The sequence below is a fragment of the Muscardinus avellanarius genome (genome assembly GCF_963383645.1).
Source record: "Muscardinus avellanarius genome assembly, chromosome: 8".
Classification (NCBI taxonomy): Eukaryota; Metazoa; Chordata; class Mammalia; order Rodentia; family Gliridae; genus Muscardinus; species Muscardinus avellanarius.
This window is the reverse complement of record NC_137794.1, coordinates 14447175-14462395: the sequence shown is the minus strand read 5'-3', so window position 1 is coordinate 14462395 and position 15221 is coordinate 14447175. Positions and strand designations below refer to the sequence as shown.

Sequence of the window (15221 nt, the reverse complement as noted above, 5' to 3'; positions counted from 1 at the left end):
GATTTCTGCCTGCAACTTGCTCCCTCCTTAGGAATCTATGGCTGCCACTTGCATTTCAGGAATTCAAGTCCTACCAGTTTTGCCTCTTCACCATGAGGCCCGGCAAAGAGGTCTTCTCAATGGGAAAGTGAAGACTTCCCTTTGACACTTTTATTTGTGACCCTGTCCTCAGCTCACACGGTTCCTCCTTCACCAGTAAGCTGGTGGCTCTCAAACAGTCCCAGACACAGCCCAATAAAAAGAATAACATCTTGTGCTTTCTTCTTTATGGAAGGTATAGCCTCTTTCTGCAAAACAGGACCCTGCAGATTCACTTCAGGCAGAGTGTTTCAGGGAAAGCGCCCTGCTTCTCATTTTACTGTGTAATGACCAGGAGCGAGAAGAGATCTGTTTCCTGTCTCTGCTGCATCATTCTCATTTACATTATTGGCAGCTGTGCATGTGCTAGAAGTTTAAATTATCTCAAGAACTCTAAACTAGTTCAGATGTTTGCTTATTGGCGCTGCCTCGTCTCTGAAAACAGTCTTTTGTGTTCTCCAAGTCTTAAGAAATGGCTCTTCTCAGAGCCAGCCCTCCTCCCTCCTTGTTCTTTTCTGGGAACCTGCTTGGGTCTCTAGAAGAAAATTGAATAAAGAGGACCCGCGGCTCAAAACTGGTTAAACGAGGCCCCAGCGGTGCGGCGACTTGAAACGGAAAGGACCCGACATCCTGCGTTTGTGTTTTGTTTTTGAAACTTAAGAGTTAGTGGCATTAATGAATTAACCAGCAGCCTGGCCATGGAAAATGTTTCTCCTGTCCTGGTGGGGGAGCCAAATACTATAGGTTTGTAACAGGAAGGCTGTTGATTCTGCCTGGCTTCATTGTTGGGCCAGTCATTTGTGAGCTGGTGGCCGGACCGCAGGCCACACACTTCTTCCATGCAGAGCTTCATGTATTGAAACTGCCCGGGCATTGTTTCTGCTGTCGGAGACTCGGCCAAGAAAAGATGGTGAGCCCTGCGTTTCGTTTTATTTTTGTTTGTGTATAGCCCCAAATCTCCAAGGATGGTGCAGGCTGCCAGAGCCCCTTTGGGGGCGGGAGGGGCGGCCTTTTGACTCTATGAGCTTAGTGAGGGTGTTGCTGCTAATGCTTTTCTTTTTTTCTGTGTCATCCTCTGTAGAGTTCCGGGAACGTGTCCTATCGCTGCTCTATGTCTTCCTCTGCGGATTTTTCTGACGAGGATGATTTCAGTCAGAAATCTGGCTCGGCATCTCCAGCTCCGGGAGACACCTTACCCTGGAATTTGCCTAAACACGAGAGATCGAAAAGAAAGATTCAGGGGGGCTCGGTGCTGGACCCTGCTGAGAGGGCAGTGCTCCGGATAGCAGGTGAGCGCACCCGGGAAAGGGATGGAGGGGGGAGGAGAGTTGTGGAAATTCCCCCATCTGTTCCCTGGGGGCCATTTCTGGGAGCTGATGCTCTGGGCAGTCATTTGTCCTCAAGGTGGGGGAGGAGGAGGACTGTGTTTACTTTATGCTGCCTTTTACCCAGTGAGTGAGCGAGCGATCTGGAGAGCACTTTGCCTGCTTGCTGGTGACTAAGCTGTTTGGCCCTGCTCTCTGGTTGGATGGATCAATATATTAAATATGCAAGAAAATATTCACAGGCCTCTGTATTAAACTTTGCTGTTTACACGCAGCAGCCTCCGAGGGGACTTGAAAGTATCAACTCCAGTGATTCCTCCCATATTTGCCTTTGCCGTTTTCATTTTTGCTCAGGGCCCTGAGCTACGCAGATTTGTCTCAAGTGGATGTGTGGATTTTGGTACCCAGGATTGCAGAGCGTATTTGCAGCAACTTGGATGTGTTCTTTTTTTTTTTTTTTTTAAATGTAGCATCTCTGTCCGCATCCTGCATCCATAGCGGCTTTTTGTCCCTAGTGCTTTTCAAGGCTTAGCCATCATGCATTCCTGATTAATTAATATATGGGAGGTGCCAGTGTTTCTGTTCTGTGTTACCGGGTGTTCTCTTGCACCGGCTGTCAAGGCGGAACCAGAAGGGATGGCTTGTTTTACCCAGCTGAAAGCTGAGAATTCGGTGGAAATAAACCCTCTGGCACTGCAGTGTTGGTGCGGTTCGTGTTCTGTGTGTGAGAGTTGCTTCCAGGGGTGGGTGTTCCAATGTTCCCGCAATAATTTTTTCTTTCCTCTTGGAAATGGTAAGAGGGCAGAATGGAGGATGTCTGGAGATTCTTCTGCAAAGGCCAGGTGTTTTTTGAGTTTTCTTCTGAAGCCAGTTGTGTCTCTTCTCCCTTCCCCACCCTTAACTGGGTGTGGGGGCTCCTTTCTTGAGTTTCTTTTGCTTCTCACCTTAATGCAGAGTTGGGACTTCTTCCTCCCAGAGCCGGGAGGGGACTAGCTTAGCCAGATCACAGGCACCAAGGCAGCAGAGGGCCCCCGAAAGTCCCCCCACTGGGATTTTCTTTTTAGGGGAGAAGCAAACAGAGCCTGGCCAGTCGGTCACCAGCCAGGGTTTCTGGGACAACAGCTTTGTGGCTCTGTTCTGAGAGGCTCCTGTTCTGAGATGCTGGCTGGGCTGACCCAGCCTTTGGAGAGGAGGGTGGAGTTGTAGAGGTTAAGGGGAGGAGGAGGTGGCCTGGGGGCTGTCAGTCTGAGCAGAGGGGGCCTAGACCCTGGCTCTCACCCCCTCCTCTGCTCCTGAGTGTGGGAAAGTGTTTAGTCACGCAGGCCCGCCTCCTTGCCTGGCTGCAAGCCTCCTGCAGGTTTGAGGCTGTAGAGGGAGGAGGTGACGCCTCCTAGCCCAGCAGATCCTCGTCCTGGATGCAGTGTAGGAGGGCCCCTGGGAGCAGCTGGGCCGGCAGTGGGCCTGGGCGTCGACACAGGCTGCCTGCTTTCAGGGTTGTATGGAAGGGGGATATTTTGCTTTTGGTGGTGAAGGCAAGGGTTCGAGGAGGACAGGATACGTGTTTGCCCAGAGAATGAGATTATATAACTTGGGGAGGACTCTGGGTGATACAAATCACGAGAAGTTGGTATTAACAGTCAGTGCACACTGTGGGTGGGGAAGAAACGGGAGAACCGCAAGTTCTAATAGGATACAGTTTGCACGCGGGTGTTGGTGATAGGACTGTGTGTATGTGTGTGTGTGTGTGTGTGTACTAGAGATTGACCCCAGGGACCTTCAGTTACTCCTTCAGTTACTGACTAGCCCTTTTTAGTTTTTTTTTTTTTTTTTTTTTTTCTGGCTGTACTGAGGATAGAACCCAGGGGCATTCTACCTCCAAGCTACACCCTCCAGGCTAGTTTTTTATTCTTTAGTTTTGAAACAGGGTCTCACTGAGTTGCAGAGGGCCTCACTAAGTAGCTGAGGCTGTCGGCGAACCATGATCCTCCCGTCTCAACCTCCCAAATCCTGGGATTACAAGAGTGCGCCACCACGCCTGGCTAGTTTTTTTTTTTTTTGGGGGGGGGGGTCTGGGGGTGGAACCCAGGGGCATTTGACCTCCAAACTATACCTCCTGCCCTGTTCTTTATTCTTTCTTTCTTTATTTTTTTTTGGTGGTACTGGGGGTGGAACCCAGAGGCTTTCTACTTTCGGGCTACACTCCCAGACCTATTTTATACTTTATTTGGAAACAGGGTCTCACTAAGTTGCTGAGAGCCTCACTAAGTAGCTGAGGCTGGCTTCGAACCTGCGTGATCCTCTTGTCTTAGCCTCCCAAGTACGGGGATTACAAGCGTGCGCCACCACGCCTGGCTATTCTTTATTTTGAAACAGGGTCTCACTGAGTTGCAGAGGGCCTCACTAGGTAGCTGAGGCTGTCTGTGCACCACGATCCTCCTGTCTCATCCTCCCAAATGCTGGGATTGCAAGTATGCGCCACCACATCTGGCTTAGTTTGTATTTTGAAACCAGGGTCTGGCTAGGTTTTGGCGCATGGGATATGCAACCCTATTGTCTCAGCCTCCCAAGTACTGAGATTCAGGGGTGCGCCCATGAACGGCTGGACTCTGGATTTCTTGAGAGCAGGGGCCATGTGTCAGTCATTGTGAGGTATCCACTGAGTGGGGCTGGCTGAAGTACGTGACTGAGATGTCAAAATTACCTGCCTTTTTTTTTTTTTTTTTTTGGCGGTTCTGGGGATGAAACTCAGGGGATTCTATCTCCAAGATATACTTCCAGCCCTATTTTTTATTCTTTATTTTTGAAACAAGGCCTCACTGAGTTGCAAAGGGCCTCACTAAGTAGCTGAGGCTGTCTGCGAACCATGATCCACCTGTCTCAGCCTCCCGAATGCTGGGATTATAAGCATGCGCCACCACATCTGGCTAAAGTTACCTGCTTTTAAAATTACACTAATGCTCACCGGCCGTGGTGGCGCACGCTTGTAATCCCTGCGCTTGGGAGGCAGAGACAGGAAGATCGCACTGGTTCGGAGCCAGCCTTGCTGGCTTAAGAGACCCTGTTTCCAAATATAAAATAGGTCTGGGAGTGTAGCCTGGAGGTAGAAGGGCTTCCAGGAGCCCCAGTACCACCAAAAAAAAAAAAAAAAAAAATTACACTAATGCTTCAGAAATAGATCAATACATCCAGGTATGGTGGCAGACACCTCTAATCTCCATCTTGGGAGGCTGAGACAGGAGGATCACAGATTTGGGATTAACCTGTGCAATTTAGCAAAATCCTGTTTCCAAATGAAAGATAAAATAGGTCTGGGATGTAGTGCAGAGGTAGAATGCCTCTGGGTTCAATATCTAGCACCATACATGCACACAAAGATCAAAACAAAATGAAACCACAATCAGTATGGAAATGTACTACTATTTTATTTTATTTTATTTTATTTTATTTTATTTTATTTTATTTTGGTATTGGGAATGGAACCCAGGGGTATTGTACCTCCAAGCTATGCCCCCAGCCCTATCCTCTGGGTCTCAGCCTCCCAAATGCTGAGATTACAAGAGTGAGACACCACACCCAGTTTGTACTATTCTTTTAAAATAGATATTGGGAGCCGGGCATGGAAGCTCACGCTTGTAATCCCTGCGCTTGGGAGGCTGAGACAGGAGGATCGCACGAAGCCAGCCTCAGCTACTTAGTGAGGCTTTTAGCAACTTAGTGAGACCCTGTTTCCAAATAAAATATAAAAAAAGGTCTGGGAGTATAGCCCAGAGGTAGAAAGCCTCTGGGTTCCACCCCCAGTACCACACACACACACACACACACACACAAAAATAGATATTGGTATCTACTTAAAGATATCAATATCTCTAAAGGAAGTTCACAATTTCAAGGCCTGCCTGAGCAATTTGTCAAGACCTTGCTTCAAAAGAGGCATCTGGGGTTAGCTCAGTGGTAGAGCGCCTTTGGGTTCAATTCCCAGTATCGCATACACAGAAAAAACTGGTAGATCAAATATTTGGTACACAAATTATAAACAATAACCAAACATGGATTTAGTGGCCAGTCCTCAAATTTAAACAAAATTGTAATGTGACTAAATTATGAGATTCAGACCCCTTATGTATTAAGTTGATCACTGGTCACTCAGTGTGATGATATGGGTACAGTTTATCTAAAGGAATTTGATGCTGGGATAGTTTGAAAATGTACCATTAAAAAACCCACATCTAGCTAAGTGTGGTGGTGTGTGCCTGTGATTCCAGCAACTCTGGAGGGAGGCTGAGGCCAGGGGATTGCAAGTTCAGGGCCAGCCTGGGCAACTTAGATCCTGTCTCAAATGAAAAATAAAAGGGCTGGGGGTGTAGCTCAGTGGTAAAGTATCCCTGGTTTTGATTGTCAATACTATCTCACAAAAATTCCACTTCTAATCTAATAGTACATTTTCTCTACTCTCTTTAAATTTCATATTCTCTCTGAAACTCTTTCTTTGTACAATATGGGGTGATATTTCATTTTTAATTTTGAGACAGAGTTCTTCCTTCTAAGTTACTATGCTCTGGCCTGGGATATCCTGTCTCAGTTTTTTTTATTTATTTATTTTTTTCGGTACTGGGGATGGAACCCAGGGGCATTCTATCTCAGAGCTACACCTCCAGCCCTATTTTTTAAATTCTTTATTTTGAAACAGGGTCTCACTGAATTGCAAAGGGCCTCACTAAGTAGTAGCTGAGGCTGTCCGCGAACCACAATCCTCCTGTCTCAGCCTCCCAAATGTTGGGATTACAAGCGGCGTCACCACACCCAGCTTCTGTCTCAGTTTTTAAGGTCTTAAGAGTAGAATTGATTGTGAAATGTCTAATGAGTGAAAGTGACCTATGGTCTGTGGCATATTTTTTTTTTTTTTTTTTGCGGGTTGGGGGATGGAACCCAGGGGCTTTTGACCCCCCGAGCTATACCCCCTGCCCTATTTTTATTCTTTATTTTGAAACTGGGTCTCACTGAGTTGCAGAGGGCCTCACTAAGTAGCTGAGGCTGTCCGCAAACCGCGATCCTCCAGGTCTCAGCCTCCCGAATGCTGGGATTACAAGTGTGCACCACCACGCCCGGCTTCTGTGGCATATTTGAATTCATCCACATTTAATGATATTTACTGAGCTTCTGCAATAAAATGAAGAACAGCACACCATTCTGCCTTTAAAAAAATCAGAGTTTAATATGATAAATGAATTGTTGTCAGGCAGTTACAACTTGGTTACAGAGATTAGTTGTAATGACTGCAAGCACCTGATATTAAAAGAATCCAGAGGACAGTGTGATTAACTTGAGCAGGAGAAGGGAGGCCTGGGTGCTCCTGAAAGGTTTCTGAGGGGAAATGCCATTTGAGCTGAGATACAGAGTCTAGTTTGATGGAATTAGGGTGAGAGTCGCTGCCACCTCAAAGGGATGGAAGGACATGAACAAAGGTAGGGAGATGTGCGTAAGGGGGAACTGCAAATAGTGTGTGTGCACCAAGCGTGGGCTTTGGAGGGGAAAGATACACATTACAGATGCTTTGCGTAGTACAGAGGCTACTTAGGCTGTAAACGGTGGGGAGCCTCCAAGACTAAGACCCAGGGCCTAGCACAGGCTAGCTGAGCGCTCCGCTGCTGAACTGTGCTGTACGCCTCACTTTAATTTTAAAAGTTCCAGCTCATTTATTGTGATTTTATCATATTAAAATTTGAAACTAGCCGGGCGTGGTGGCGCATGCTTTTAATCCCCATGCTTGGGAGGCTGAGACGGGAGGATTGCGCAGGTTTGAAGCCAGCTGCACTGGCTTAAGAGACCCTGTTTCCAAATAAAATATAAAATAAAATAAGTCTGGGAGTGTAGCCCGGAGGTAGAAGGCCTCCTGGGTTCCATTCCCAGTACCACACACACACACAAAGAAACTATCATCTATTCACTTACTATTTCAAGGTCACTGTAAAAATTGACCTTTTTTTTACATGATGTAAGGAAAGGAACTTTGGATATAAAAGGAGCCTTTTTACAAATATGAATAATATAAATCTGCTATTTTTAGCTATGAGTATTATTATTATCATTATTATGTGTGTGTGTGTGTGTGTGTGTGTGTGTGTGTGTGTGTGTGTTGCTGGGGATTGAACCCAGAGGCATCTACCTCTGAGCTATACTCCCAGCCCAATTTTTTATTCTTTATTTGGAAACAGGGTCTCACCAAGTTGCGGAGGGACTCACTAAGCAGCCGAGGCTGGTCATGAACCCACATCCTCCTGTCTCAGCCTCCCAAGTACTGGGATTACAAGTGTGCGCCACCACGCCTGGCTCTAGCTACAAGTATTATAAGTTAGGTTTTTCAGTCCTTTTTTTTCCTTCTCTGTGGTAGAGGGGATTGAACCCAGGGGCATTCTGCTTCTGAGCTATACCCCCAACATTTTTTATTTCTTATTTTGAAACAAGGCCTAACTAAGTTGATGAGGGCTGGCCAAGAACGTGCTCTCCTCCTGCCTCAGCCTCCCAAATACTAGGATTACAAGTGTGTGACACCATGCCCGGCTAGGGTTTTTCAGTGTTGAAGTACTAGTAAAAGGTAAATGCTTTGTCAGTGATGAAGCTATTTTTTGTTTTGTTTTTGTGGTACTGGGGATTGAACCCAGGGCCATTCTACCTCTGAACTATATCCCCAGCCCGTGTGTGTGTGTGTGTGTGTGTGTGTGTGTGTGTGTGTGTGTATGATACTTGGGATTGAACCCAGGGGCATTCTACCTCTGAGCTATATCCCCAGCCCGTGTGTGTGTGTGTGTGTGTGTGTGTGTGTGTGTGTGTGTATGTATGATACTTGGGATTGAACCCAGGGGGGCATTCTACGTCTGAGCTACACCCCATTCTTATTTTATTTTTTATTTTGAAACAGGGCCCTACTAAGTTGTGGAGAGCCTCAGTAAGTTGCTCAGGCTGGCCATGAACAGGCAATCCTGCTGTGTCAGCCTCTCAACTACTAAGATTTACAGATGTGCATGTGTGTATCACCAATCTGGCTCCCCCGGCCCATTTATTTATTTATTTATTTATTTATTTATTTATTTATTTATTTATTTATTATAGTACTGGGGATTGAACCCAGGGACATTCTACCTCTGCTATACCCTCAGTTCTATTTTATTTTTTATTTTGAAACAAGGTCTTGCTGAGTTACCATGTGCGAGCCTTGAACCTGTGATCCTCCTGCTCAGCTTCCCAAACACTGGTATTATAGGTGTGTGCCAGCCACTGTGCCTGATTAAAAAAGAAGAATTTTTGAGGTTAGAATCAAAGGATGAAAGCAGAGCCGTACTTTGAACTTGGGCAAAGTTGGATTGTGTGTGTGTGTGTGTGTGTGTGTGTGTGTGTGTGTGTGTGTATGTATGTGTGTGTGTGTGTGTGTGTGTGTGTGTGAGATACTGGGATCAATCTCAATGGCATTCTACCTCTGAGCTCCACCCCCAGCCCTATTTTTTATTCTTTATTTTGAAACCGTTCCTCACTGAGTTGCAGAGGGCCTCACTAAGTAGCTGAGTCTGGCCATGAGCCTGTGATCCTCCTGTCTCAGCCTCCCAAGTACTGTGATTACAAGCGTGCACCACCACGCCCGGCTGTGAAGTTGGATTTTAATTCTCTCTCTGACATTAACTAGTGTTTTACTTCACCAGCTTACTGAACTTTTTTTTTTTTTAGCTCTAATTTCTTTTTTTTTTTTTTGGTGGTACTGGGGTTCCTGGAAGCCCTTCTACCTCCGGGCTACACTCCCAGACCTATTTTTACATTTTCATTTGGAAACAGGGTCTCCTAAGCCAGCGCGCGCGGCTGGCTTCGAACCTGCGCGATCCTCCTGTCTCTGCCTCCCAAGCGCGGGGATTACAAGCGTGCGCCACCACGCCCGGCTCTAATTTCTTTACCAAGGGGTTATTATTGTGATACGTATGATAGTAAATATAAAATCATTTGCAAACTCCTTGGCACATGGAAAATGCTGTGTACATGGTCAGCTGCTTGTCTAAAAAGTTACTGTGCTATTTAATGCAGGCCTCCCCAAAGCCCTATAAACTGTGTGCTGTGAATTTTCTCTATTTCCATGTCTAATGTCTGTATTGGTACTGAGGTACTGAGGATTAAAGTCAGGGGCATTCTACCTCTGCGCTATACCCCCAGCCTGTTATTGGAGATTGGGAGACTATGGTTTGGGGAAGCCATTCCCCAGGAACCCCTGCTAGGGTCCCGGACACACTTTCCCCCAACCCATAACAAAATCCAAAACGACCCCAAACTAAAGAAAAAAACCATGGATTCTTGTCCTAAGCTAAGAATAAATATGCATAGCTTGGACAGTTGCTGAAGATTTAAAGAAATTTATTAGAAAGATAGAAATACAGAAAATAGAAATACAGCTCCATACCAGACTGGCATGGAGGGGTGACTCGAAATGAATACACCAAAGGGCTTACACGTGGACAGGACTTTTTATAACCATGACCTCCATCTTGTTTACGCAATTCTGACGTCCCTGTAAGGTACCTCCCCCAATAAGGTGTGGCTGGCCTTGAACTTTTGATCTTCCTGTCTAAGCCTTTCAAGTACTTAGATTAAGGCTTGTGCCACCAAGCCTGGCTGTTTTTCCCAAAAATTTTTAGTTCAGATATCTGCAGAGAGGAGAAATATCCCAAGGTCATAGGACTAGGATCTGAATGAAGTCACCCTTGACCCCAGAGGCCAAGCTCTTTACCACTATGTTTCTGATACTTCCCCTTAGAATACAGCAATATTATTAGCATATGACCTACTATTACTATTCTGGGAATGCTTGAGGCAAAGGCAGTTTTACAAACAACCCCCAGATACTGCTTCTGTTCTTTTGTACTCACTCCAGAAATAGTTAAAATCACTATTAAGCCGGGTATGGTGGCGCATGCTTGTAATCCCAGCATTTAGGAAGCTGAGACAGGAGGATCACGGTTCGTCCACAGCCTGGGCTACTTAGTAAGGCCCTCTGCAACTCAGTGAGACCCTGTTTCAAAATAAAGAATAAATAATAGGGTAGGGGATATAGCTCAGAGGTCGAATGCCCCTGGGTTCCATCCTCAGACCCGCAAAAAAAAGAAAAAAAAAAAAAAGGAAAAGAAAAAGGCTTGGAGTGTAGCTTGGAGGTAGAATGCCCCAGTGTTCAATACCCCGCCCACCACAGAGGTGTCCGATTGACTATTACTTCATTGACTAATGTGCACATAAGTACCTATCAGTTGCCTTCATGGGGAAACTCCAGTGATCTTAAAGGCTTAATGGACACAGGGGTCAAACTCAGATTATGAGCCAGTAGCCAGGTTAGAAAAGAAAGATGTGGTCTTGCTTTTTTTTTTTTTTTTTTTTTTTTGGAATAAAAGGAAGCCCATTGCTCAAAGTGCTCTAACTAAAGTAACGTTTTCCCAAGAGAATACAATCATCCCATCCCCCATTCCCCATCCCCCCCCCCCAGTAACTCTAACTCAAGTAAGGGTTAATGGAAAATGGTCCTGATTTCACAACACTCAATACTGAAAAGGAAAAAAGAAAAAAAAAAAAAAACTCATCAAGGGCAAAAGGTTAGTACAAATGAAAGAAGGCAACAGGGAAGATTTGGATGGAGGGGAAGTTGACAAGGACGAGAATGGTCACCAGTGACCTTATTTACCTAGTTAGAGCACCTGCAATAGTGTGGCCAGCACCGGCACTCCAGCTGTTCTAAGCCTCACTAATAATTTTGAGTTAGATGCTATAATCAGATGAAGAGGGACTCAGAGGGTAACTAGCCCATGCCACCCATTAGTGTGGGGCTGGTATTTCATGAACCAAGGCAGCCTGGCTTCAGTCATTATTCTTCTTGGGGGGTGGGTTGGGGTGGGGGCTTGGCGATTGAACCCAAGGCATTCTGCCTCTGAGCTGTACCCCCAACCCTTTTTTATTTTTTATTCTTGCAACAGGGTCTCCCCAAGTTGCTGAGTGTCTGAGCTAAATTGCTATGGCTGGTCTCGAACCTGTGATTCCCCTGTCTGAGTCTTCCAAGTACTAGGATTACAAGTGTGCCCCACCACGTCTGGCTTCAGTTAGACACAGTCCGTTTCCAGCTGGTTTCTCCTGCAGACCTTCAAATCCACTTACTGTCTTAGATGACCGATCGCAGGGTACCCATTTCACTCCATGGACCCAGCGCGGTGTGGACTCCTGCCTGTGGCGGAGGGCGGCGCTGCGGGGCTCGGCTCTGGGGGGGCGGGCGGGTGCTCCCCGGCTGGGAGGCGCAGGGCGGGGTGCGCTGTCAGGCTGATGCGCGGGGCCACCTGCAGAGCCGCGGCGCCCCCCGCCCCGCGCTGCCCCGCGACCCGGAGTCCTCTTACACCATCACATGGGCTTGACAGTCCTTCCAGCATCCCTCCCTGGGTCCCGGTCCGGGGCTGCGCCGTCGGTGGGGTGGCCCCAGGCCCCGCTTTGTTTCCCAGGCACCTGTTGTGGGTCCCAAATAGAAACCCGACGCTGGGATCCGGGCGGGGCAGCCGGTGTCCGGGGGTGGGCGTGCTGGCCGCGGCCGCGGGGAGGGGGCGGGCCCGGGCTCCGCCTGGGAGGAGGGGCGAGGCGCCGATCGTGCTCCCTCCTCCCGCGCGCCCTCCTCCCGGCCGCCCTTCTCCCGGCGGGGCGCTGACCGTGCTCCCTCCTCCCCGCGCCCCTCCTCCCGGCCGCCCTCCTCCCCGCGCCCCTCCTCCCGGCCGCCCTCCTCCCGGCGGGGCGCTGACCGTGCTCCCTCCTCCCCGCGCCCCTCCTCCCGGCCGCCCTCCTCCCGGCGGGGCGCTGACCGTGCTCCCTCCTCCCCGCGCCCCTCCTCCCGGCCGCCCTCCTCCCGGCGGGGCGCTGACCGTGCTCCCTCCTCCCTGCCGCCCTCCTCCCGGAGCTGGCGAGTCTGCAGCGCGGCCGGGAAATGCCGCAGATGCGCGGCGCAGCATCCCGGGCGGAGGCCGCGCTGGCCGCAGAGGGTCGGGGCGCCCGGCCGCCCCCGCCCGCCCCCCGGGCCGCCGCGCCCCGCCGCCGCTGAGAGCCCGGCCCCCGCCCCCTCCCCACCGCCCCCGAGCCTGCGCCGCCGAACCCGGCCCCTGGGCTCCGAGGGCAGCCGCGAAGTGGCCAGTCATTGCTCGCATCCACTTGGCATGGCGGGGTACCTCTCCCCCGCTGCTTACCTGTGCGTCGAGGAGCAGGAGTACCTCCAGGCCTACGAGGATGTCCTGGAGAGGTACAAAGGTATGGAGTCCCTGGCGCTGGGGTGGGCGCCCGCAGGGCCGGCCACCTCCCCTCCCCTCCCCGGACCTGAGCGCCGCCGGCGCCGTAAACAGGTGTCTGAGCCAGTCTGGGGGGTGACCCGGGTGTTTGGGATGGGGCTCCGGGACCCCGCGATGGGGCGGGGAGGCGACGTCCGGAGACGCCCTTGGATGGGCTGGAGAATGGGGGAGGGAGGCTGGTTTCCAAGAAGCACCCTGCGCTTTCTCTCCCTTTGTAAAAAGCTCTTATATTGATAATTCTTCCTGTGAGGGTGGATACCGATTAATTCTCTGAGATTGCTGAGGCCTGGCTGCTCGCTGCTCCGGCATGGCCTGGGCACTGGTTAGCCGCGTCAAAAGATTCACCGCTGAGAGCAGCAAGGGGTCATTTTCCTTAAAATAATGTTATTATTTGAAAAAAAAAAGTTTGTGGTTTGCGACTCAATGCTGATTTGGGGGTCTTGCAAAAATTATTTAATAGCGTGATAGATGAAAGACTTTAGTCAGTGAGTTTGTTGAGAATTTAAATGCGAAGTATATTTTGAGATGCTTCCCTATGATTTATATGCGGGAAATTCTGTTTTCACTTGGTAAACATTGATAAGTTACTATGTGTTATATTTACTTTGTAGGTAAATGTTAGACAAAATAGAAACTTCACCCTTCCGTGTTGTGTCGTTTTTGGCTCTAAAATGTATTAAGTGTGTATACACCGTCTCCTCCTTGTGGTTCCCAAACAGTCTACATTCAGGGCTGACCCACAGATACTCATAGAAGTAGTGAATAGTGGTCTGTTTCATAGGTCGAATTCAGAATGTTTTTACATTTTTTCAACACTGGCTTTGGATTTTAGTAACTCAATTTCTGTAAACCGAATGGCAGTACATGGTTGACATGCATGATTTTTCTATTAATAGAAAGTTTAAATATAAAACCCAGAACCAAATAACATAATTCCAAATCCCCCCAAAGCTCAGAATTTACCGACAATTCTGTTTTATTCCTCTCCAGAGTACATTTTATAACTGAAATTCTTATCACCCACATAGGATTTTGTAAACAACACAACTGGAATTCCTTTGTGCCAAGACTCTATTGTGTATAACACTGCCACTGAGCAAGTGCACTGATATTTTAGGCCAAAGCACATTTGTAGCATTTGTGTGTGTGAGTGTGTGTGTGTGTGTGTGTGTGTGTGTGTGTGTGAGTGTGTGTGTGTGTGTGTGTGTAATATACTCATGTTAACTTCCATCTTTTAGTTTAAAACGAGGTTCTTATTCAGTTATCTTCAGAACTGTAAAAATGAAAATATTGCAATTTAGACTAGTCAACCTTAAACCTTATTGAAGAAATACATCTGTGCTCTATAAAATCAGAAAAAAAGAAATCTGAAAGCTCTATCATGTATGTACTTCATGCTTTTGCAATCAGAGCTGTATTTTCTGCCATATCATGCTTTATATCAGTGAGATACGAACGATTTCAGGCCACTGAAAACAGAAATAACTGGAGTGCTGACTTGACCTGTCTGGAGGAAGCAGACACTGTTTAAAAGCTTGTCTTTATTTGCCTTTGTAAATAAAGGAAAAGATCCAAGGGGCATAGCATCTTTTCTGCCCTATCCTTCATTTTAATCATTACCAACATATATTTCTTTAAACATTTTGCCCAAGATTTCATTGAAAAGGTGAGGGGTATTCCCTTCGTTTTCTTTGTGGTTTTAAAATGCTTAGGTCATCAGTTTGTACTTGGCTTTATAGACAGATCCATCAGTTAGTCTTGGAAAGTAACCATGTTGGCTAATGTATTCCATGAAAAGCTGGAGACCTGGAAAACTCATTGTTTTCCCGATGTGTTTTGGAGCCAGTTACGATTTCCCATCAGTGTCCAATCCGATGACTTCACTACAGTTCTTATTATCCTGATGACTCGCAATGGGGACTGATCTAATCAGAAAAGAATTGGAGGCTTTGACCAGGGAGTGTCAGCTCGCTGCACTTCCAAAGTACAGTTGCTCATTTTCTGAAATCACGCGGTGTTGAAAGCATTTCGTCTTCCCATTTGAACTTTAGAGAGATCGATTCGATATTTATTTCTGAAAAAGTTCCGTGGTTACGGAATGAGTCTGCATCCATCTGGAGGATTACCAGGTTGCCAAGTTATCTTATGCCCCAGCTGTTGAGTAGTGTAAAGTGGTAGGGGCAGCTGGAGCAATTTCAAAATTGCCTATCATCAGAAATGTAGAATTATAGCAATCTCTAATGTTAGGCATTATGGATATTTGACTTAGAAGTTGAGACTTGGTTAGGCCTAGTCCGCAGACAGTCTTGGAAGGACATCAAACCAGGCTCTCGGTAGAAAAACAAGAATAGTGGCGAATGAGCCCTAATTATTTATGGTGTGGTCTATTCTTGTGTCTTGCTTCGGTCCTTTACTTCTGAGCAAAAATAGGCAACTGTTTGCTGAATTAGAGTAACACAGAAAGTTATTTCCTACACAGGAGGGA

General features: G+C 47.5%; 1 protein-coding gene and 1 pseudogene across 10 annotated transcripts in view; both read left to right on the top strand.

Annotated features, from left to right (window-relative positions):
• The window catches only part of LOC308266359 (ATP-dependent 6-phosphofructokinase, muscle type-like), a 29388-nt pseudogene extending 29257 nt beyond the window's left edge, over positions 1-131 (top strand). The window contains exon 6 of the transcript in view: positions 60-131. The product of the transcript in view is annotated as an ATP-dependent 6-phosphofructokinase, muscle type-like (transcript). The remainder of the gene's footprint in view (positions 1-59) is intronic.
• DST (dystonin) overlaps positions 1-15221 on the top strand; it is a gene marked incomplete at both ends in the record, with an annotated part of 523923 nt that overhangs the window by 129139 nt on the left and 379563 nt on the right. For 5 of the 9 annotated variants that reach the window (XM_080699918.1, XM_080699917.1, XM_080699915.1 and 2 more), the window contains one exon: positions 12608-12698. In XM_080699918.1, the coding sequence (XP_080556044.1) occupies positions 12608-12698 (91 nt within the window). Of the gene's footprint in view, positions 1-1159; positions 1368-12607; positions 12699-15221 lie in introns of those variants that run through there. The other 4 variants (XM_080699914.1, XM_080699912.1, XM_080699907.1 and 1 more) reach the window with 1 other exon arrangement.